General features: G+C 39.0%; 1 protein-coding gene across 2 annotated transcripts in view; it reads right to left on the bottom strand.

The window, feature by feature from the left end:
• The window catches only part of LRBA (LPS responsive beige-like anchor protein), a 426,487-nt gene that overhangs the window by 85,038 nt on the left and 316,920 nt on the right, over window positions 1-24,529 (bottom strand). For both annotated transcript variants that reach the window (XM_075287867.1, XM_075287860.1), the window contains exons 45-46: window positions 19,207-19,326; window positions 17,501-17,653 (exon numbers count right to left, since the gene is read on the bottom strand). In XM_075287867.1, coding sequence (XP_075143968.1) covers window positions 17,501-17,653; window positions 19,207-19,326 — 273 coding nt within the window. The remainder of the gene's footprint in view (window positions 1-17,500; window positions 17,654-19,206; window positions 19,327-24,529) is intronic.

Below are 24,529 nucleotides of genomic sequence, written 5' to 3' on the forward strand. Positions count from 1 at the left end.
AGTGTTCCAAATAGGCTTCTTTTAGCACAATTCGCGCCTGCAGTAAAAATAAAGAATATTTATTCTTACCTTGCTCTTGTACGCCCGGCAGTTTTTCAATGAAGCCAAAGTAGTACACCTCAGCTTCAGTTGCTTTTTATTTTTCTGGCTAACATAGCTCAAAGTTTTTTTTGTATTTACCTGCACATCATATTAGACAAATGTATGGAGTTTCAGACCCTTATCCTTATCCTTTTTGCAATAAAATGTCAGTAAAATGTTAAGTGTTTTTCTAATATAGTTAAGTTTTTCTTGGGTGCAGATGCATTTCCTTTAAGATATTTAAAACATTCTAAAGATATATTTTTCTTCAATAAAACCTGCATTCAGCCAAATGGTACCATCACCCATCTCAATGTTCCACAAAAAAAAAAGCTAAATTAAAACATACCTGCATTCAAGAGCCTGCAAAACTGGCACAACCTACACCCTGTAACATGGTGGTAGCGCGTTCAGCTATGTTTATGCAAAGACTTAGATTTATTTGACAGCTTTACACCTTTGAGCAAGATATAATTAAATGTTTTGACAGGCAAACAAAAACTATATAAATCTGAAAACTGTTAAAACTTAAAGTATCTAAAGTCAAAATGATGGAAACCATCTCAGGCACTACCATGAAACGCACACTTGTGCATTCCTGCAGAATGTATACTTTTCACTGAGGATACACAGCACGCTTTATTCTTAGTATGTAACTTAGATTATGAAAAAAAGACAACACAATTGAATCTTGTACAAAACAGATATGTGCTTGACTGAAATCTATAAGCAATAAAAATAATGACTACGGTACCTTCACTGTAAACTTCCTACATACTTTGCAAAAAGTCAAGAAGTGGTAAGACCCATCCACCTCCTATAGGGTTCTTCCATGCATCAACTATAGGGTTCCTTAGCATTAATTTTGTAATAGAACTATGTATTTTAAGAGTTTTCCATAGAGCATTTTGAGCTATACAAGTTAAAGGCTTTTTTGGAGCAGATTTCAGTTTGTTTGTTTTTTTAAACTAAAGTTGATTAAAAAGAAATGCAAAATATAAAAGAAAGGCTCTATTCTACTTCTTGCTGAATCCATTCCTGAGTTTGGCTCAAAAAACGCATCAAGTAAAGCTACAATAACGCAACAATCTTGCCACTGGCTGAGATTGAATGACACGGCTGGTGCATGGATGTCAATAAATCGAAACTGCGGAACCACCGCCACAAAGCCAGACAGGAATATGATCTGTCCTGAATTTGGTGGCCCAGTAATCCCTCACACTGATATATGTAAGGCCGGTCGCACATGACTGTGAACTTACTGATGGCCGTGAATTAAAGGCATGGGTGATGCACAGGGGACACGCAGATGTCACCCAGGTTCCGCGCCTGTATCAGCCGTGCAAACCTTTACGTTAATAGGAGCCACAGAAGCAGGACCGCAAAATCAGACAGGAATAGGACCTGTTCCATTTTTTGTGGCCTGGACAGTTGTCCCGTACACGTAACCGTGCAAACCTTGACAGCACACTGACCATGCACATGGTCATCTGCAAGGGGCTTAATGCACGGTCATAAGCATGGGCAGACAGAAATAATTGGGTCTGTGTGCTATCCAGGAAAAACCCAAATAGTAGCACCCTGACCTAACCCACGGCCGTTTGCAAGGGGCCTTAATGCCAATTTTCTTCTATTTAACCTAAGTATACTTCCCAATCGGATTATTTCATTTATTTTGTGCCACATATTGAGCTCAATGCTAGAGGCCAAATCTTCCAACAGCTTCACACTTCCAAGTTATAAATGCAGAAATACATATACGTTTTATATGTACATATGTGTAACCTATATGTTTTAAGGTATACAACCAGTGTGCTTTTAACTATTATGACTTTTCTTTCCCTGTCCATGAACTATTAAAATGAATATATTTCTTAGTGTAAAAGGAAAATCAGTATCAAACTAATGACAGCACCTTGTAGGGCAGCTTCTATACTTTCCAAAGATACCTTTCTTATTCTGCATTGCCGCTCACTTTAGTAACTTGACTACTTCATCCCCACTTCACAAATTTCCAAAATATCAATCTATATTGCTTTCTGCCATTTGTTTTCAGGATTCTTAGTATTTCAGCATTGCTATTCTTGCTATCAAAGATGCCAGAACTCTGATACCTCTACTATGGAAACCTATGGTATGTTTAACATGGGCCACCACAATTTGCCAGAATCAATGTTTAAAAAAAAAAAAAAAAAATCCATCATAGTTGTCATGTCCATTATAAACAGAAGCCAGGATGCTGGTGTGAATTTCTCAATTATATTTTATAACATTGAATAAATATTATATATTGTCAAATACATATTGTCAATATTATATGATGTTAAATACATGACTATACCAATAATCAGGAAAAACAAAAATCATCATCAGAACGCATTATAATCAGAATTTAGTCCACAGGGATGATAGTCAGACTCAGGTTTACTTTACAATAAAGAGTTCTACCATATAAAACACACTTCAGTCCCCTGAATGCACTTCCTTAAATGCCAGGAGATACAATTTATTAGAACTGATTAATCCTCATCCTATGTGTGTTGTCCTCCCCAATACTCTAAGTATCCTTCTCTTTCTGATGCTCTCATTAGTGGTCATGAAACCTATATACCTGGATATATGTAGTAAATACAGACAGAAGTCTTTGTTTAGTTTATGAGAAGACCTAGGGCACACGGTTTATGGATACCGGCTTTAACAGGCCTGTAAAAAACAACCTGTTCCTGAAATCCAGAAATGTAGTTTTAACCTGGGGATACAGCATGCAAAATTATATGAGTTTAAAAAAAAAAAAAAGTCTCACTGGCTGGACAGGTAAAAAAAATGTATAACTAATGACAAGCATGTCGATTTCTGCAAGCCTTCATGTTATACCCTTACATAAAACAAGCTGAAAATATGCAGATATTCTTCTTGTGAACCCCATACTAGAGCGTGTTTTACATTTTGTGATTAAGTGCTTGAAAATCCTTTAAGTCTTGCCTAATCCAAATAATCTGGATGGGGGGTGTCCTTTTTGGTGAGGATGTCTGCTCAACACAGTTTATGATTATACATATGATAACTGTCCACAAGCAAAAAAAAAAAAAAATAGCGTGGCAACTCAATGGTAACTCAAATATTTAAGTCACTAAAACATTTAAAATCCACTTTGCAAATGTATTTAGATGGCAAAGCTTCAGCGAGGAAGACTCTGGAGCAGTTAAAGGTAAAAGGGAACAGTTGTTTATACACCAGATGAAATGTTTAGGAACTAGTTCACATTCTCATGCTAAGGTCTCATTTATCATTCTTTAACTTGGGAGGATGGCTCCAGGGAAAGACAGATAAAAGAAGAAGAGAATCTGTTTAGGTTCCATGCATCAGGTAATTGAGTAGATCTATACAGTGGCTGTCTGCTACAATCCATGGGAACACAACGCTACAATTCTCTGGTGACAGAAAACAAACCTAATGCCATCATGAGCTGACTGTCTAGGTGAGGACTGTAGATATTCAGATACCGTCACACCATGCAGTCTATCACTATATACCACAGCTTTTCTGTTATTGATATACTATAGAAATCAGAATTTATGCATTAAAAGAAATGTGTTTTTTGCCAACTTTATAAGAAAAAAAAGACATTCATTCCATAACACTTCTATAAAACTATGGCTGAATGGAGATCTCTAGTATATAGTACTCAAGGCTTTGTTTATGTCCATCAAGGAGAAGAAAAAAGACCCTAATTCAAATATGAAGGTGGACAAAAAAAAATAAAAAAAAAATAAGTCAGTACAAAAAAAAAATAAAAAATTAACCATGCAGAAAATCTTATGACTGATGTTCCTTATATTTAACTATAAAAAATTAACTAGATTTCTTTTGACAGTAGTATGGAAAACCCACAATACTACATAATCACATACTATTGCACATTCACCATAGCTTCTAAATGTAGTAGTGCAGAGATTATTTGAAAAAAATATCTATAAAAATTCCAGCCATCATTTTAATTTGAAAAAGAATTTCAGGGTGTTTTTTTTGTTGCCTAAGCTAGACACGACCGAGTAAAAAAAAAAAAAGTCAGCAATTTCTGACTAATGTCACCATATACACAGGTGACATGCAACAGCAGTTTTGTCATCAGTTTGTACTGTACCAGAGGTACTATGTACTAAAAGCTGGCATGTAAATTAGCTGTGACATTAGACAACAATATCAAATACGGTATGTTGATTTTGATGATTTATCCAACAGTTTTGCACATTGAGGATTTCTTCTTAATCTGTAACCTAATGTGCCCTTATGATAAATAACCAAAGGAATTTTTTTTTTTAATTGAAGCTTACTGTTTTGCCCTATACAGCTCACAGTCCTATGTTGTCAACTAAAGATTGCAACATAAAGTGTTTGGCCAAAGTGAAGTATATTTTACATAGTTGATGGGTGGGTGCAGCTGCATTAGCTCATGTAATGTTTAACACATGGAAACCAAAACGCTCGATTACCTCATTTATGGTAACACTCATAAACTACACAGTACACAGTAAACACGTCTGCCCAGTAAATTAAAATATCACTATGCTATGCAGCAGTTGAGCCTGTCCAGAACCTGTCTGTAATCCAATAGAAGCAAAGGACCGTCTTCAAAATCAAACAAGCATTAAAAAAAAAAGAAAAAAAAATTAAATTCCTTAAGTAAAATAAACTATGCAGTTAAATCACTCACTCATTTCTCCATTTCCTACAAAACACAGATACAGAGCAGAAATGAAATAGGAATGACATTATGAAGGTTAAAATATCTGTTCAAAGTTAACAAGTGCATGTGTAAAAAAAACTTAGACATGACACATCTAAATCCAATGGTGAAAATGACGACTAATTTATTCCAGCATAGCTTACTCAGATGTACAAAGAATACAGACGTAACCTTTGGCCGTAGGAATATCCGACCAATAGATATTCCTCCTAACTTTCTTCTCAATGGGGAGGGGGGGGGGGATAGGCTGATTCCAGATACCATGGAGGCCAGCATAACTCCCATATGATCAAACAGGTTGAAATCCAACATTCCTGATCATTTTTCTCAACATCTTCCCTCTGTGTGAGATTAATGATGCTCTAGGTGGGAAATGTTGCTGAAAGTGGCAAGTCCTTCTGAGGTATTTGCACCACTGGCCAAGTTGGAACTCAGTTGATCCTTTTGTTGGAGCTTAGCTCAAAAGGCTAGAAACTACCAATGGGCTAAGAGATGCTGTTTATGGGGAAGTTGGGGACATAGCTGTCAGACAAGTGAGTGTGATGCAAACCGTCGAAATGTATGTATATTTTAAGCTTCATGCTGTAACATCCAGGGTCCATTCACACGGAGGAAAATGGTGAGGAATTTGGTGTGGAATTTCAGTGCTGAAAAAAAAGCCTCCCATGGACAATGGGAGGCTTTTTTTCACTGATGGTGTGTTCACATGTGTTGTGGATATACAGAGGATTTTTTGTTTTTTAATTCATTCATTACAGTATCAGCAAAGCGAACAGTTTTCCTCTTCTGAGGCCTGGTTCACATCTGTGTTCAGTATTCAGTTTGGAGGGTCCACATGGGGACCCCCCTGAATGGAATACCAAACACATTGACAAGCAGTGAGTTTATGAAAGCACACGGACCTCATAGACTATAATGGGGTCCATGTGTTTTCCGCGTGGTGTCCGCACGAAACATGCAGAGAGAAAAGTACTTCCTGAACTACTTTCCTCTCCGCATGACTTGTGCGGACACCATGCGGAAAACACACAGACCCCATTATAGTGTATGGGGTCCCTGTGCTTTCAATACTCACTGCTTGTCAATGTGTTCGATATATTGTTCGGGGGGGTTCCCCAAGCAGACTCCCCGAATGGAATACCGAACGCATATGTGAACCAGGCCTGATTTTTTGCCCCTATGAAACCTATACAGAAAACACCAGTGTTTCCATAAGTATAATTGACACACTGCGATTTTCAAAAAAAAGACATTTTTAAAAACGCAGCTTTTCAACGGCAGATGTTTTTTTCTGAAATGTTTGGATGGGATTAGCCAGAATCCCATCCACTCTGCAGGTAATGTAAAATGCAGTGTTTTCACAACGTAGGACCTGGCGTTATAATATGAAATCTGCAGCATTTCTTCTGCTGGATACCAGAACAGAAATCAGGAAAAGTTACAAAAACATAATTTATTCACTGAATGGAAACAGAAGTGTTGCATCAATACTCACATTTAGTTGCTTATAATTAGAAATGAGCGAGTACTATTCGAAACGGCTGTTTCGAATAGCACGCACCCATAGGAATGAATGGAAGCGGCCAGCACGTAGACTCTGGTGGCGGCCGGCCGCTTAAACCCACACGTGCCAGCTGCGTCCATTCATTCCTATGGGTGCGTGCTATTAGAAACGGGAGTTTCGAATAGTACTCGCTCATCTCTACTTATAATTTCCATATTCAATCCTATATCTATAGTTGAATTGGCTATTTAGTTACCAATCAGGTATAAAATCAAATACCCAATATGCTGACTTTGTATTCTAAAAGAATAAGCAGGTCAATTTGGTGGAAGCATGCAGCAGAGCTGGTTGGCTAAAACGTAAAGACTGAGAAGGTGTCATTTGACAGACATGTAAGAATTAGCAAGTGTAATGACAAGGTGGCGAGAACACAGACATCACACAACTTCAAATGTGCAAAGAATAGGGGAAATCTAGACACAGCTGTGCACTGTTCTGTGGTCGAGTACATGTCAAGTCCAAGTAAGCCCAAAAACTAAATTAAACAGCGGCGCATAGTGACATAGGTGTCAACTGTGAGCTATGAGAAGGGGAGGCTATGGAAGAATACAGTAACACCAAAAGGAAATGGAAGATAATCACTGCAGCTGGTACCGTACGTGTGGGCGCAAGCTGTGGCTTAAGACTTGAAATATGTGAATACATGACAGCTGGTGAAACAGGTAACACCTGACATGTACTTCAAGATGTCTTTAAATGATTGACAAGAAAATACCACTGAAATGACTTGAAGGGAATGTGTCCCCAGAAAATTAACTATTTTTTTTTAACTAAGTTTTTAAATCTATTTAAGTCTTATAGATATATTTTTAATCATCCATGTCACTATGTGTGATTAAAGATATTATTTTGATATAAATCTCCTACTGTAAATACATTGTGCGGAACACAGAATGTAGTTTCCTCCATGGTCGGCAGGTGAGGAAATATAGGATTTCAACATAAAGGGATCTCATGGGGCAAGACATGGTAATGTGAGATCTCCTTAGTAGCTTTCCACACCTGCATTGCCACTTGTGGATTACTAGGAAGTGGCGAGGAAACATGGTTGGCTTCTCCAGTACTGGCCGCAATGTGGACTTTGAGTTCACTGCTCGAGTCCACATAGCAAGGAACTGAAGTTGGCCGAAGTATAGGGAAAAGTCAGGTAGGTCCATACCTCCTTCGGACATGTAGTTTGTAATGTACTCAAGTTGAGTTTGTATCTAGAATTTCCCCATATGAAGGAGGTGATAGAGATGAGATGTTAAAAGTGGGCCTTGGGGTCCAGTCCCACAGCATGTGGTAGTAAGTATAAGCCTTTGGGGAGGAGAATCATTTGGCCAATTTAATGCAGCCTGGAGCAGATAGCAGAAGGGACTCCAAACCTTACATTTAGATTCCACAAGATGAAGCAGTGGATAACTATTCCTTCACATTCAAAATGCTCAAATAGCAAAATATAAACGCTAAACTAAAACAAATCTATTACCAGACAAAGAGGTTGTATCTAAACATGCTACAGGGTTACACTGCAGTGTGATGGTGGAAGCACCAAGTGCTCTTCTTTGCAATGAAACGGCGCATAAAACAGAAATGTAAGTAGTAATTATCTTTATTATCAGGTAAAGTGCTGTCCAGAAGATACCTGGCTTCATGCCTCCTAGTAAGGTGGAAACAGACCGAAGACCATCTGCCTAGTGCTTGCTTCATTGATCATCTATACTCTCAGCCTCCTGTGTGTACGTTCTGGGTAGTTGCCAAACAGATGCCCAGTTATAATACTGTAGACAGCAGCCAAAGTGCAAGTTTGCCATAGCAGAAAATCACACAGGAAGACTCAAAAGACTTTCAGTAATGATCATGAAAAATCTTGCAGTGATAATTTCTGAAAGATGATAAACATGTGGAGTTTCTAAAATGAAGACAACTTCTACTATGAGGGTTCATAGACAAAACAGGAGAGTAAATAATTTACACTAAAGGTTATAGCAGAGGGTGCAGTCCAGCAGAATTATTTTGAGAATCATATGTACAGTATTATAGTATTTAATACAATATGCATACAAATAATAGATGCACATAAAAAAAAAAAAAAAAATTCCAGAGATGACTATACATTTCATATTCAGCAGTAGTGATGAGCGAACCCATACTGCACAGTTTGGGCCCGTACCGAACATCATGGGTTCGGGTAACTGAACCTGAACTTCAGCACTGAAGTTCAGGTAATCCCTAAAACTGGTTGATTGACTGCCGAGCATACTACTTTGTTTCCCCAAAAATAAGTCATCCCCCGAAAGTAAGACATCCCCAATAATAATAATCTTTCTGTTCAAAGATTGTATGAAGAAAAACATTGTATGAAGAAAAACAGCTGATGACACTGTGATACATTGTATCCACTATTCCTGCTGCTGTAGGATGTAGCTGGGAGATGTCCGCTGTGCATACACTAAGCATCATATGTGGCAGGGGGTCCACTCTCCCAGCTCATCCCACAGCAGCAGGAACAATGGATACAACGTACGGTATCACAGCAGCGGCAGCGGACAACTTTCCTGTGCACGTGGAGCACCGCACACAGTGTTAAGCCGGCTCCAATGTTTTTCTTCCAAATGTCTTTGTGCAGCAAGCACATCTCAGCGTAGCGCAGTGGTGGCAGCAGCACACAAAAATAAAATAAGACATCCTCTGAAAATAAGATATAGCATATCTTTAGGACAAAAATGTAATATAAGACAGTGACTTATTTTCGGGGAAACACGATATGTATACTGTGTAGACTGCTGAGCATACCATGTATACTGTGAACAGCCAGTCAACCAGCTTTAAGCCCACAGCCACCACAGACATACCCAGTATGAGGATGGCTGTGATTGGAATGGTGACAGGATCCTGCCTCTTATGCAGATTGGTCACATGTCCTGCCTAGCCAGTTAGTTAGTCTGGATATAGAAAGGCTGCAGCTGGAGATTGGGACAGTCAGGGCCTTAGCCAAATGTAATAATTTTCCATTTCAGGGTAGTGCAGCGAGATAGGGAGAGGATCCGGATATTGTGAGGGACAGTTAACCTAAAAATAAAAATTACCCTTTTCAGGGCAGCGACAGTAACCTGTGTGTGTACCCTCCTATACCGTCTCCTAGCACAGTAACAATAACTGCGTGTGTATCCATACTGTCCCCTAGTGCAGTAACAATAAGTTCAAGAAGCAATCACAATATTAAACTTGCCCCATTAATTGCACTCCATTTACAGATGAAGGCTTTTTTTGTGAACACAACCATATTTAGATTTGGATACAATTAAAAGTTTAACATTTTTGCAAATCTAAATAATTACAAATTTTGCAGCGTTTTAAAGTTTTTTCCCCGATAACCTTACTCGTGACAAATAGTTATTTTGTTCAGATTCCAATGGATATGATCATGAATGCAGGAACTTTCAATGGTATGGCGCTTTTCAGAAACCCAGCCATGATGTCCCTATTGTGGACATGTTATCAGGCAAACAGATTTTTTTTTTTTTTTTAATAATGTCAATTAGAAGTTAGACAGGGGAGGGAGTTTAGTTTAGGGATTGAGTTTCTAATTATTCTGGACAACCCCTTTAATTTTTATGAGAATACAGTACAGTGCCGAGTTATAACTTGAAGCTCCTGGGCTCCAATGCAAAACCTCTAATGGGGCCCCTACTTTCCTTATGCCATTTAAAAAACGTGGCATCTTTTATGTGGCAGAGGGATCTTTAGGGTTCCCTTAGGATCCAGGATCTGGTAACAATTGCTACTACTGCTCCCTCTTCAGCTATGCCCCAGTACGGGAGTCCAGTTCTCAGAATGCAAATCTCAACAGCAAACTCTGCTTGAAGCCGTGCCTGTGTTAGCCCAATTAGAGATTCATAAATGAATTGACAAATGTTACCAGTTTGGGGAAGGATACCACCCCTTTGGCAAGAAGAATGGTAACACCCACCAAATTTATTCATAAATATTAAAGAGGAATAGGGGGATATCGTCACTCCTTGGGGAGAGACCACCATATAGGTGTGTGGAGACTTATTAAGCCTTTAGCACTCCACTTTGCAAGGGACCATGGGAAGAATATGCAAATCTGTCTTCCATGATGTAATTAGGAAGTCAGGTGCCACAGTGTTGCAAACCAATAGAGGGCGCTCACTGGAATGTGCACGCCTGTCTTCCCTGATGTAATTAGGAAGACAGAATCTCAGTGAGATAGCTCAATAAAGGCTGCTCCCTTTAACATCATGCTCAACCTTCCAAGAGGCCTTTGTTTTGCAATGATGCTGAGGAATAAAAGAGTAATGTTACAATGCAGGGTTCTAAGGAAAGTGTCTCCAGAATTATTAGATCATGAGGAATACCAATATTCACTAAAACACGTCAGGAAAGGTGACAGCTACTCTTTAAAATATCAGGCTTATACCCACAAAATAAACTGCATAGACTTTACTGCCCAGCAAAGTGTTTGAGAAGTTAACAAGACATGCTAATTCTACTTCTGAAAGTAAGACATCTATAGACGTTTGTTTTTTAGTTGCACGTTCAGGAAAATTACATGGCGGTTTTCGCGAGTTTAATTACTAACATATGCTGGTTAAAGAAAATTAAAACTATCTCAGAATGATTGTTTCGTTTAATAATTTATATCCCTTTAAAACAGCATCGCAGTCCATAAATCGCTCAATACCAGGGTTATTTGTCACCTTGAAACAGAAGGCAATTTGCAATAAAATGTTAATGTACAACATAACTCTAGAGCAATTTTAATGCTATATTACAATTTTGATAGAATTCAGATTATGCTGCTCAGTAAACAGGGACCTTTGGGAAGTAGCTAAACAGTATTCTAGTTAAAGTGAATTAATAGTATTATCATGAGATTATTAAAGAATACTACTTATGATGGGGCTTCAAGAATGTAGTAAACAATACTAATATTCTTCCAACTGAAAACTCACATACATACATAAAATTATAGAAATATAGATATGAGAAGTCTGTAATGTTAGTACATCCCATCTAACAGGCCATAATAGTATTTTAAGACAAATCCTAACACTCTATCCTTCCATGCAGTTGTATCATAGGGTAGTCACTTGGAGGCTGCCATCTTTGTTGCAAACCAATGGTCTGAATGTATTTGGCCACTCCATACAAGCATTTGTAAAAACAAAACAAAAAATGTATGGAATACATGCTAACAGTCAAGGTTTTGCTGGGAAAACCTTCCCAAAAGTAGGCATCGCCGGGTGGGTTCGGAACAATCATGACCATGGCTTGGGGTAGGGATTAAATGTCCCTATTTTGGCAAATAAACTGTTGGCAAGATAAATACAGTTTTCATTTCCACCTCTCCTCCATTGTAGCAAACCTTTTGGACTATTTAATCAATGACAGCCAAGAAGTTTTGGAAAAATTGAGTACAAAATTGAATGAAAAAGGTGATAAATAATGAATGTCTACAGATCTGATACAGCGTTGTCAATCTCATGTTTTATTCTAAGCAATTTATCCAAAAATTACAGGTGGTCAACAGTTGCTATGGATACACTGAAAAAAACAAAAACAAAAACCCCCCACTAATTTGGTAGGAATTTACTAATTTGTTTATACCAGTTATCTGTTATTTAAAAGTCCGCCTTTGGCACAAGCTACATTTGCAGAAAAAAAAAAGTCTAACCTTTTGCTATGGCGTGCTTTTCTAGCAACTTTTCAAAAGTGATTTTAGAAGATGTATGAGATTTGGTAGGAGGGACCTGGCCTCCACAGACCAACTACTAAACCACAAGAGGCAAGTGTCTCATATAAATTTGGCAAATTTCACACCAGCATATGCTGAGCTTAATGAAGAGACAGGTTTAATCCCCCTGCACAAGTCTACAGCCCAGAAGACTAATACGAAGACACAAGTAGCATTTACTCTCAACTGTAAAATTATATTTATAATCACAAAAAGCTGGCGTAAGCTTCTGTAGGTTAGAAACATCACATACTGATAGGTGCACATCAGCTGCATTTACTATGACATACCGTATAATATACTGTAATGATAATTACAACCATGACAATCTGCACAAGCTCTGCAAAAGTCACAGATTTCGTATTATAGAACCTGATCAAAAACATCCATTACGTTACAATGTAATTTACACACACATTTGGCCACCCTGTTTTCTGCCTAGGTTGCCAGAATGCTTTGAGGATCAATGCCCATTTATATTGATAAAAACTACAGTATATAACCTGCTGAAAAACTACTTTTCAATGAAACTGAAGGTCTTAATTTATCATGAGACAGACAACACTTCGAGACCTGTAAACCGTCGCCTGCTAATAACCAGACTTTTCGAGCAAGACTAAAACACAATTAAAAGTAATCTTTAGTTCTTTATCAGCTTTCTTCTGCCGCCTGATCAGAAGCCTCATTGAATCACCTGGAAGGATGTAACTCAGTATTAACAGTATTGTCTGCAGAGTATTTACAGGAGGTGGGCGAAACAGGAAGTGTGTGAGGTGCAGCTTCAGCCAATAGCTGACGAGCACTGAGTGATGTCATAAGAGGGCATGCAGCAGTACTTGTCCTAGTCTAAAGAGTCCGTGTACAAAGCACCATGTAAACTTGCATTTCCGGAATCAGAGTTATATGTGCGTGCAGCACTGCTTTCAGCACCTCAATGGATCTTATAATTAACAAGTGAACTAGCAATGAGAATTCACAACGCGTTTGACTACTACAGTAAGATGTAATGTCTAGTTGTAGTAGTGCCACTTGTAAACAGCTCAGTGACATGAACACTTTAACTGTTTTCTGCCACAGTAAAATATTCCCAGGTAAAAGTTTTTAGGCAGCCATGTTTTATATTTGAAGATACAGCTGATAAATCACATCCAATTCACATCACTCAACATTATCATCTTTATATAGTACTTATAACATATCATGAGGCTGTCAAACATGCATTGCTGATTTAACCCTTGGCATAGAAACGGCAATGCAATATGAAGCCCCAGGGAAGCATAGTTTCCAATAGATGAAATATGTATTTGATTACAGCTGCTAAGGAGGATATGTACCATTCCTATTCTACAGACCACTAAGCTGTAAATCGTACTCCAAAATGGTGAAAATTTAGACATGTATTTCACTGTTGACAGGCCTGCCATACAAATCAGTGTTTTACACTGCTTATATAGAATTAACTGGAAATCAGCCATTTCTATCCCAGAAACAATATCTCCAATTTATGGTAGCAGGACGGAAAAAAAAAAAATCTAAAATCTCCCCATAGGAACAAGCAACAGTATTTTTGTTTTAGCTTTAGCTCAAAAGGGCCAAGTATGAAGGGTGCAAGAAAAGCAAAACTGAAAGCTACAAGAGACTTGGTAGGTATAATGCTCACATTCTCCGAGATAGATAGTACTTACATACCTAGGATATAATTATAAGTTTTATGATTGTCACAAACCTCTCCCACCTGTCATCCATTGAGTTGGTGACCATCACTAAAAAGGCCTCTAGATTAAACTGGAAAGGCCCACAATGCCTTTTTTGCTTTAAATTGCTTCATTTATACACGTTTTTCTGCTAAAGCTATATTCACACAGCCCTACAAGGGCTTATATTTTGCAGGACAAATTGGACTGTATGCTGACACCATTTAATAATTTGTACAGTGTACTGGGAAGCTGAAAAAAGCTAATGGGATAGAACTGAGAAAAAATACAATTACTAATCTGTTTGTACTAATCTGTTTGTACGGCACTCACTGTTTTGTTAAAAATTATACATTACCTATATTCTGTGGGTTAGTAGGATACTAAATGTACATAATTTTTTCTTATTTTAATACATTTACAAAAAATTTAAGTTTTTAGATTTCTGTGTATAAAGATTCTATGTAAGGTAACTTTTTTTGCGGGACAAGATGTGGTTTTCATTGATAGCATTTTGGGGTACGAAGATATTTGGAACTTTTTATTGCCCAATTTTATTTTGGTAGAAAAAAAAGGTGAAAAAATAGTGATTTGAACATTTAGATATTTTTCCTGCTACAGTGCTTACTATATGGAGTTTTGTATTTTTATAGTCTGGGCATTTTATGTATAATTGGATTTTATTAAAGTTTTTCAAATAGAACAAAGAAAAAAACAAAAAAAAGGAGGGAGAACAAGAACAATGCACAAAAACAGATGGCGCAGTGGTATGTAGGGCGTGCCTCTAAACAAGAGAACAAAGGTACAACCTTATCTAACACAATATAACGTAGCATAGTGATAAGGAAAATGGGGGTCTGGAAGTATAGGTTTGAAGAAAAAAAAAAAACACATCAAAATTGGAAATAGGGGATGAACCAACATGCAGGGAAAACACATACAGGAAAAAAGGGGGAGGGGCAACAGAGGGAGGGTAGAGTGACAAGCAACCACCTCATAGGAGGGGGCAAAGGGGGCTGGAATGGTGGCATTATATTCACATGTTTTAAAGCTACCCTATGGAGCGTGAGCGTGAACTACTGTTTTCTGATACACTGTAAAATTCCTGTGTTACTCTTGAGGCCAGCCACAGGCAGACCTCAGTGGTAATATTGCTACAGAAAGCTTGGGATCCTTCTAAAGGCAAGAGCTATTCGGTTAGGGAAAGTGAAAATGTTTTGAACCACACATTTATTGTGGTTGCATCAGACCAAGCCATTGGAGGGGTTAAATGCCTGCAATCAGATAAGTCTCTAATTGTAGGTACTGTTGCCAGGTATAAGGAGGAGTCATATTTAAAATATTCAACATCTGTTGTACTATGATGTCAGGAAGGGGTTAAGGCAGTAGTTTTGAAAGCCTGTACAGTATTTGTCATTATCAATTTTAGTTATCCATTAAAAAGCATCAATGACAAGAAACTTTCAATTCTTATCTCCTCTACCTACTGATTTTACACGGTGCAAAGAATCTTTTTCTGTTAGATGTGATACCTGTAATGAAGCAAGGAAATCTCTGAGAATCCTCTACATACAGACAGACCATCTAATGAACGTGATCCCACATATTGTACAATCTGTAATTAGTAACATTGTGTATCGTCTGTCCTTGGTGCTGGTTAGCTTCAGGAAGACTGACAGCTGCAACATTACTTGCCTGCTCAACCTGAGGACCATCTGACTTCAATTGTCGCACACAGCTTGATGTGGTGCTGGTTTGTTAGAAGCCAAAGTATAGCACTATAATAATCTGCAAGAAAACACAAACCTGCCAACACAGACCTGAAAACAGGGGCTGTGTCTGTCTGGCTGCCTGACGGCTGCAGGAAATATGATTAATGAGTGAGGTATAATGATATTGGGAACCCGATTAGCACCACAAAAAGGTCACAGATCAAAGCGGTGTGCTTTTCAGGAGCTATAATCATTGCATATAATCTGCGGGCTGGAAGGAGTAAACTGGGAAGTCGTAGGAAAACGTCATCTTGGTTTGGATAACCACAGACACAAAATCTCTTTAAGCGGCATGTTGGGTTTTAAACAGTCTAGGATGAATCAATTTGTTTGGCAGCAGGCGCCCTTCCTGCATCATTTCTTCTTGCCGGCTGAACTACTGAATGCTATTTTTCTATTACATTGTTTGTACACAAACAGCACGCTGTCTCAGTGGCAGACTTTTTAATTATAGTCTGAAAGAGAAGATCTGCTGCCATGTGTAAATGTAGCTGTGCAGGGACATGTCAATCACTGCTTTCATAGCAAGGGGATTCTAGAATATTTTATAGCACTGGGAGGCTGATGTACAAAATAAGGGATTCCATGATATTCAAAATGTCAAGGCTGATCTCTCAGTATCCTTAATGCTACCAAGTCTTTACTGCTAATTGTCATGTACTTCATTTAGTAGCTTGGTGAACACATACTGACTTTAACATGACCGTGTGCCAGCAAGTGTCTTCCTAGTTCCTCCGTGTCTTGTCCAATACAAATAACACCTTGCCATTTCACCACCCAAAGGACTGTATAGCCCAAAAGAATGAGATGAGGTTCTTCACACATGGATACACCCAAAACCTCCTCCCTTTAAACTGATTTTTAAAAGATACACTAGGTAGAGGCCTGAGACAGGAAAGAGACCAAGTGGGGAATTTTTGGAGAACCTTATTGATATACTGCCCTTTAAAGCAGTAGCTCCTGGAGCTACTGGAAAACGATCCAACAATCCTCTTAAGTTCCTATATACACATGGGTAGCAGCGTGATGTCATAGCCATTTTTGACGAGAGTGCCTCCCTTTGTTTTTAAAATTGGTTTCAGAGAATACTTTTATTCTAACTTACCCCTACCCTCACATGGTTTATTGATGGAGGTAGATGAATCACGTGACTCATATTGTTATTACAAATTATAAGCTGGTATGACCATATTCTAGAGACAATGGCTCCTTTAGTCCTCTACTCTTTGTCTCCCCATATGTTTTCATGCTATCCTTTATCCTGGGCACCTCTGCTAAACTGTAAGTGAACCATTTTGATACACAAAGTCAGTAATTTGTTACATCGCTGTATGTCTTTTCTGCTTTCTATGGGGCACTTTGACACTTTGGTTGTTAACATGAATTTGTCACATTGAAAATGCAGTGTAATCTGCAGGCAGCAAGTTATAGAGAAGATGCTGAGCAGAAAGATATGTAGTTTTGTTGGAAAAGATTCAGTATAACCTGTCATTTATCCCTTTATTGCTCTGTTCTAACTATGCTTAGAAGGAGTAAGGAGTCCAGTGGGCGGTCCTATCAATATCTCTAAATGGACAACCACTGATAGCACCAACCACTGGACTCCGTTACTCCTTTCAAGCATAGAAAGAGCAGATACCTACCCCATTTAAATGAAGCAATAGTCTTGGCATTTGTGCTCAGGCGGCATTTAAAATCTAAAGGACCGCCAAAGATAGTTAAGCACTGTATTACAGCTATCTTTAGCAGTCCTACAGAGCAGAAAGAACTGACAGTATGCATTCTTATGGTAAATGGAGGTCCCAGTGATCAGACATGGCATTAAAAGAGTTAAATTAGTCTTTTTGCCTTTAATATTTGCACCAGAAGTACAAGTTTATAGCATAGGACTGCACTTACCAATCTGTTTATACGAACAAACTCTTCAGGTGTCTTGGCCCATGGTGGAAGCTCCACATCAGACACTACTGTACCATCATCCATCACGCCAAGATTGTAATCATTTGAGTTGACAAACATCTCCGGCAGAAAGTAGAATTCAGGAATGAGCTCCTACAGGAACAATACAAAAAAAAAATCACAACTATCTATGTAACATCAGTAAGAGTCATACTTAACAAATGAAAATGTGAAAATGTGTTCTTGCACAGGAATGATCTGTGAACAGCCAAGAAACACAGAAGGGCTGTAAAAAAGTTACTATCAAGTAGATTTATTTTTCCTTAAAGGGGTTTTCTGGGCAAAAATATTGATAACTGCCACTGATCAGCTGTCCTCAGTAGCTAGTCGACAGAGGATGGAGCAGGAAGCAGACAGCTCTGTTCTCTGTGTGTTGACTGAATTGAGTCACTGCAACTTAGTTTTCAACCTGGTCCGGCCACTATAAAAGAAAATGGAGCTGTCTGCTCCCTGCTTATTGTCTGTGTAAAAGCTGCTTAGAATAGCTGATCAGTAGAGGTGATGGGCGTCAGCCCTCATCAATCTGATATTTGTAACATATCCATATTTGCAGCTTGGGAAACCCCTTTAACAAGTTATTAACATAGACAGAGGAATAGCTATAGAAATCAACTGTATGGTTTGGGTTTAAGTATGGTCTGAGTTAAGATACTGCTTATATTTTATTGATTTTCTTGTTTTGTTTCTTTAATTTGTAGTGCTTGATGGTTTTCCTTTTGTAAAACTGAAAATGCTTTGCTTATTGTCTAACTAATGCTAGAACACTCATGTATTGTGACCGTCTTCTTACAATGAACAAAAAAACCCAGAAAGATGTGTTTTAGAGAAGTGAGGGGACTTAACACAGTTTCAACTGTTATGTCTTTTTTTAATTTTTTTTTTTTACTGGTCTTGAGGTACAAGCCATCTGATCACTAATGTAATGCATTACAGGCTTCATAGAGCAGTCTGTAATACAAATCAATGCTAGACAAGCTTGGCAGCGCCCATGCTTTGCCACAAAAATGTGGGTACTGATTGCACGCGTTAGCGATGGGCCTTTGCTGTATAATACAATGGAGACCTGAGCGACTGACATATTTAAATACTCAACATCTACTTAACTATTTAGCCGGATGTTGGGATTGGGTTAAATATTCAAGTTCATTGTGTAATTCCTTTGACTACCATCACCTTCATAATGTAACTCTAAATGATAGTTTGTGGCATAGGATGGATGCAGGTAATAGAGTACATATAATATAAAAGTGAACTACAATATATTAAGAAATACACATTCTGTTGACAGCTAAATGCCTAGGACTGCTATTGCTTAATGGGAATGTGGAATTTATTGAGATGGCTCCCGTGCTGGTGCGAGATAACTTGAGTACAGGTACAGGCGCACCATGGGAGGACCCATAAACCAGAAATTAAATCTATGCCAATCAGGGACCCAGTCCTCCTTGGTCCATGACCTGCTCCACCCAAGCAACAGGGCACGGCAAAAAAAAAAAAAAAAGCTGTGCACCAAAGATGCACTACGCCTATGCCACAAAACTGGCATGTACAGTGTAGTAACAAACACAGAAAATATGTTATACACTCACCAAATATACAGTATGACTAGGGTAAGAAATAAATTAAGATAAAGCACCAAATTCTACCTTGATGTCTGAAGTGTCACGTTGTGAGTTACGCCATGCCCTTGACACTGAAGAAAATGCTCTGTCAGCATGGTCAAATTTCCCACCTTGGAAATTTAGGAAAAAGGTTGTAAAAGGTTCCTGGGGAAAAAAAAAAAAAATCACAGTGTTTTTAAAATTGGTTTGCAGAAATGAGACTGATGACACAGTGCTACACTATTTCACAATGCTAATAAATTACTAGATTTTTATAAAAACAAAACAAAAACAAAACAAAAACATACACTTAATGGATTTATTATTCAGTCAGGAAATTCAGCTGTCTAATCTATAACAAGGATCTTAACTACTAAATTCTCTGCACTTTCGATGCTTACAGTATTCATCCAAATACTGAACCAATAGAAAGTTCACTATCCTGTTAAAACCCAAGTACGAGCATCATTAACCTCTAGGCACCCCCATGATATCCAAACATGTGACTGCAGATCATACATATTATTCAATGTTGCTTTTAGAAAGCCAATATCTTCAGTGGTTGTGAACAGAGACTACCACCATTATAATTAGTCTCTATCCCCAAAAACACACGGGACAATTTCAATGGATGAAAAAAACTCAAGGTTATTAAACACATGTAATAAACCTTGGTTTTGACCTCTACACTTCCAATATAGACGTAAAAGACTTGTCGAGAAATGCAGCTTATCTCCTAACCACAGGATATCCTTGTAGGGAATCTTCCATACAATGTAATAGTATAGACCATCCATGTCTATTTGTGGACAACCACTAATGATCTACTTTTTAGTTTTCCCACAAAAAGAAATTCAAAAGTTCTATATGCTTCCAAGAATGGATTCAAATGGGCAAATCTGATGCAGAAATGTTAGTGACATCTGAATGGGGCTTACAGAAATTCATGAACATACTTCAGAAACTACTTCAAACACATGTATAATTGTGCAAGAAATCTGCTTTGTATGAAAGTCCTACAGATCACCAGACTTTAGCTACAAGTTTGAGTTTATTATGATGTCCAGGACCACTGTAAAGCTATGCAACAAACAACAAATAAACACCCAAACCCAATTGGAGATCATTACATTTTGTAGTTGTTTTGGTCATCACTTGCCAGGGAAAAGAAGACAGCAAAAGGGAACTTGTGCAGAAAGACAAACCATGACATCATCAACAGGTAATGTGAAGTGCGGGATAGCCCCTTTTTTATGTAGATTGTAAGCCCACATAGAGCTCACAATGTACTTTTTTTTTTCCTTATCAGTATGTCTTTTTGGAATATGGGATGGAAATCCATGCAAACACGGGGAAAACATACAAACTCCTTGCAGATGGTTTTTTGCACTTGGCGGGATTTGAACACCAGGACTCCAGCGCTGAAAGGCTGCAGTGCTAACCACTGAGCCACCGTGTGGCCCATGGGATCACCTTATTGTTGGGGACCGGCCACAGACTGATCACTACAATGTAGGTCTTGAGCCCCCTTTTCCTCAATGGTCATGCTTGCACCCTGCCGCTCCATTTAACGCCAATGAGACTGAAACAGCAGCGTACACTTCTTGGCAGTTTTTATTGGCCTTTTAGACCATGAATATAATGGCAGACTGCATGTGTGATCACAGCCACAATCACACTGTTTAGTGACCATGGGGGTCCCACTGACCCAACATAATAGTCTGTTTTGGGACCATCCCTTTAACATGTATATAGAAAACTTTTAGTCAATTGCAACAGTAGCCCAGTACCACTGTGTATGTATGGTGAACTTAAAAACAAAAAACGATAAATGGAGCACCTAATTTTTTTTAAAATGCAACTCCATTGTGAGAAATGCAGTGTAGGCTGTAAAATGAGGAACCATACATAACAGCAGCCAAATCCAGTAATAATATGCTTACAACCTGCTGTAAAATATATTATACCCCTCAGACCAAGGTTGGATTAGTTAATTTGTTTGGAACTTTATTTACGTTAAAAAAAAAACAAAAACCTGGATTTTCCTTCACCTGATTTTCTTCATACAATAAAAAACACATAAAGGATTTAAAAGCCTCTTCTTAGTTAAAGAACACTTAAGCCCATATTAGTAGATAATTGCCTAAAATTAGCAAAGCCCCATAAATTATATCAGGGATTTATGTCTGCTTGTACCATTCTAACAAGCTTTAATTAATGGTACGCCGCTAATGCTCTCCCGAAGAAATTACTTTCTTCTAGATGAATTACCTCTTAGGTTTAACAGAAACATACATTATTGTAAACCAACATGCTATCAATAAACACAATTCCTGATTAATCCACCAAACACCAACGCATTACCGAGGAGCCTTAATATGGTTGCTTAGCATTATTAGGAACAGATAAATTACACTGGCTGAAGAGCAATGCAAATGAAGGGCTCGAGCAACAAATATTGTCGAACAAAGACCCTGAGATAAGGTGTCTGCAGAACAATGTCTCTGCGAAAACAACAGGAAAAACACTATATGTTACTAAAAAAACAAGGACTGAAATTATCATTTATGAAAAACATGCCAAACAATTTAAATATATAGTTGTTCATTTCAACGACAATGCACATGGGCATCATAATAGGGAGTCCCTCTACATGGAACTGCCTTGGAATAGAGTCACTCCAAGTCCTTTTTTACACCTTTGTGTTTGAAAGCCAAAACCAGAGGTGGGATGAAAATGCAGAACAGTTGTAGTTTTCCACTCTTTCATTTGCTTTACAATAACTGATGCAAAACACTGATTTGTAAATAAAGATCAGCTCTCACTTTGACCCATCTATACATTACACAGAAGGCCATCATCTGAATGGCTAGCATACGTTTGGCACATTAACAGAAACCTTTAGGCTGGGTTCACACGAGGATCTTTGGACGGAATTTTGACGCAGAATCTGCTTCAGAATCCGGGCCACAAAAAGCCGTTCACTTCTTTTTTCCGCTAGCGGTTTTGTGCTGCTTGCAGAAGAAAAGAAGCGACCTGCCATTTCTTGCGGCGGACTCCGCTGCCGCATCCGCGGTGCGACACCTCCCTCCCGACTAGGCCCATTCATTTGGGCCTAATCCGGAGTGGAATGCCGCGACTGGATGCAGGTGCACTGCATCGGCATTCAGTCGCGGCTAGCCTTTTTTGGACCGGATTCTGAGGCCGCCTCAACGTCAAAATCCGGCCCAAAAAATCCCATGAGAACCCAGCCTTAGGGGAAGTGTGTTGCTGGTCATGGCTTCCAATGGCTATAACAGGTGACTAATATACACTCACCGGCCACTTTATTAGGTACACCATGCTAGTAACGGGTTGGACCCCCTTTTGCCTTCAGAACTGCCTCAATTCTTCGTGGCATAGATACAACAAGGTGCTGGAAGCATTCCTCAGAGATTTTGGTCCATATTGACATGATGGCATCACACAGTTGCCGCAGATTTGTCGGCTGCACATCCATGATGCGAATCTCCCGTTCCACCACATCCCAAAGATGCTCTATTGGATTGAGATCTGGTGACTGTGGAGGCCATTGGAGTACAGTGAACTCATTGTCATGTTCAAGAAACCAGTCTGAGATGATTCCAGCTTTATGACATGGCGCATTATCCTGCTGAAAGTAGCCATCAGATGTTGGGTACATTGTGGTCATAAAGGGATGGACATGGTCAGCAACAATACTCAGGTAGGCTTTGGTGTTGCAACGATGCTCAGTTGGTACCAAGGGGCCCAAAGAGTGCCAAGAAAATATTCCCCACACCATGACACCACCACCACCAGCCTGAACCGTTGATACAAGGCAGGATGGATCCATGCTTTCATGTTGTTGACGCCAAATTCTGACCCTACCATCCGAATGTCGCAGCAGAAATAGAGACTCATCAGACCAGGCAACGTTTTTCCAATCTTCAATTGTCCAATTTCGATGAGCTTGTGCAAATTGTAGCCTCAGTTTCCTGTTCTTAGCTGAAAGGAGTGGCACCCGGTGTGGTCTTCTGCTGCTGTAGCCCATCTGCCTCAAAGTTGGACGTACTGTGCGTTCAGAGATGCTCTTCTGGCTACCTTGGTTGTAACGGGTGGCTATTTGAGTCACTGTTGCCTTTCTATCAGCTCGAACCAGTCTGGCCATTCTCCTCTGACCTCTGGCATCAACAACGCATTTCCGCCCACAGAACTGCCGCTCACTGGATGTTTTTTCTTTTTCGGACCATTCTCTGTAAACCCTAGAGATGGTTGTGCGTGAAAATCCCAGTAGATCAGCAGTTTCTGAAATACTCAGACCAGCCCTTCTGGCACCAACAACCATGCCACGTTCAAAGGCACTCAAATCACCTTTCTTCCCCATACTGATGCTCGGTTTGAACTGCAGGAGATTGTCTTGACCATGTCTACATGCCTAAATGCACTGAGTTGCCGCCATGTGATTGGCTGATTAGAAATTAAGTGTTAACGAGCAGTTGGACAGGTGTACCTAATAAAGTGGCCGGTGAGTGTATATTAAATGGGATGTATTCATGAGACCATTCCTTCAACCACTTCAGGACCCGTGTCAAATTCTTGACTGGGCATATTTTCAAATTCAGTTTTGGACCGGACATATTTTCAGAGTTTTTTGGTACATGTGGTTTTGAGGGCTATGACATTTTTTTTTTCAGGTTATTCAATTAATTTTTTGCTTCTTTTTTCATTGACAGATACGGATTTATTTTTCTGTTATTTTTATTTTTGCATGTTTTAAGGGTAAATAATATATATGTTTGTCAAGTTTCTCTTTTTTTCTTTTTTATTGACACTGCACATGTGGTATTGGTTTTTTTTTCCCCCTTTTAACTTTCTCTAGTACCCAGCAGCTCTTACAGTTCCGGTCCAAGGCCAGAGGGGAACTACATCCTCATGGCTCACAATGAGCGCTGTGTGCACAGCAATCGGAAAGGCAGGGACACTAATAAACCATCCATGCTTTTTCTATAGGAGCTCCAGCTGTAGTTGAAGCCAGATCCCTTGTTCTACAATTTCATGCAGCTTCTTAAAACTGCGTGGACAGTTAAAGAGGACCTTTCATACCGCTAAATAGGCTTTCCCGATATGTGCCCCAGGACTGGAGATATTGGTGCTGTTATGACACTGAGGTATGAGGGACGCCTTTCTGACAGTGGGGAGATATCTCCAGCCCCAGGACACCTACTGGAAAAGCCTATCTAGTCTAGTAGTATACAGGTAGCCCTCGGGTTACGACGTTTCGTGGTTATGACTAGAGATGAGCTAAAAAGTAAAGCTCCCTCGTAACAGAAAGCTGCCAGCACTCCCGACTAGCAAGGAAGAGCCTGCG

Source organism: Leptodactylus fuscus, chromosome 1 (assembly GCF_031893055.1).
Source record: "Leptodactylus fuscus isolate aLepFus1 chromosome 1, aLepFus1.hap2, whole genome shotgun sequence".
Taxonomy (NCBI): domain Eukaryota; kingdom Metazoa; phylum Chordata; class Amphibia; order Anura; family Leptodactylidae; genus Leptodactylus; species Leptodactylus fuscus.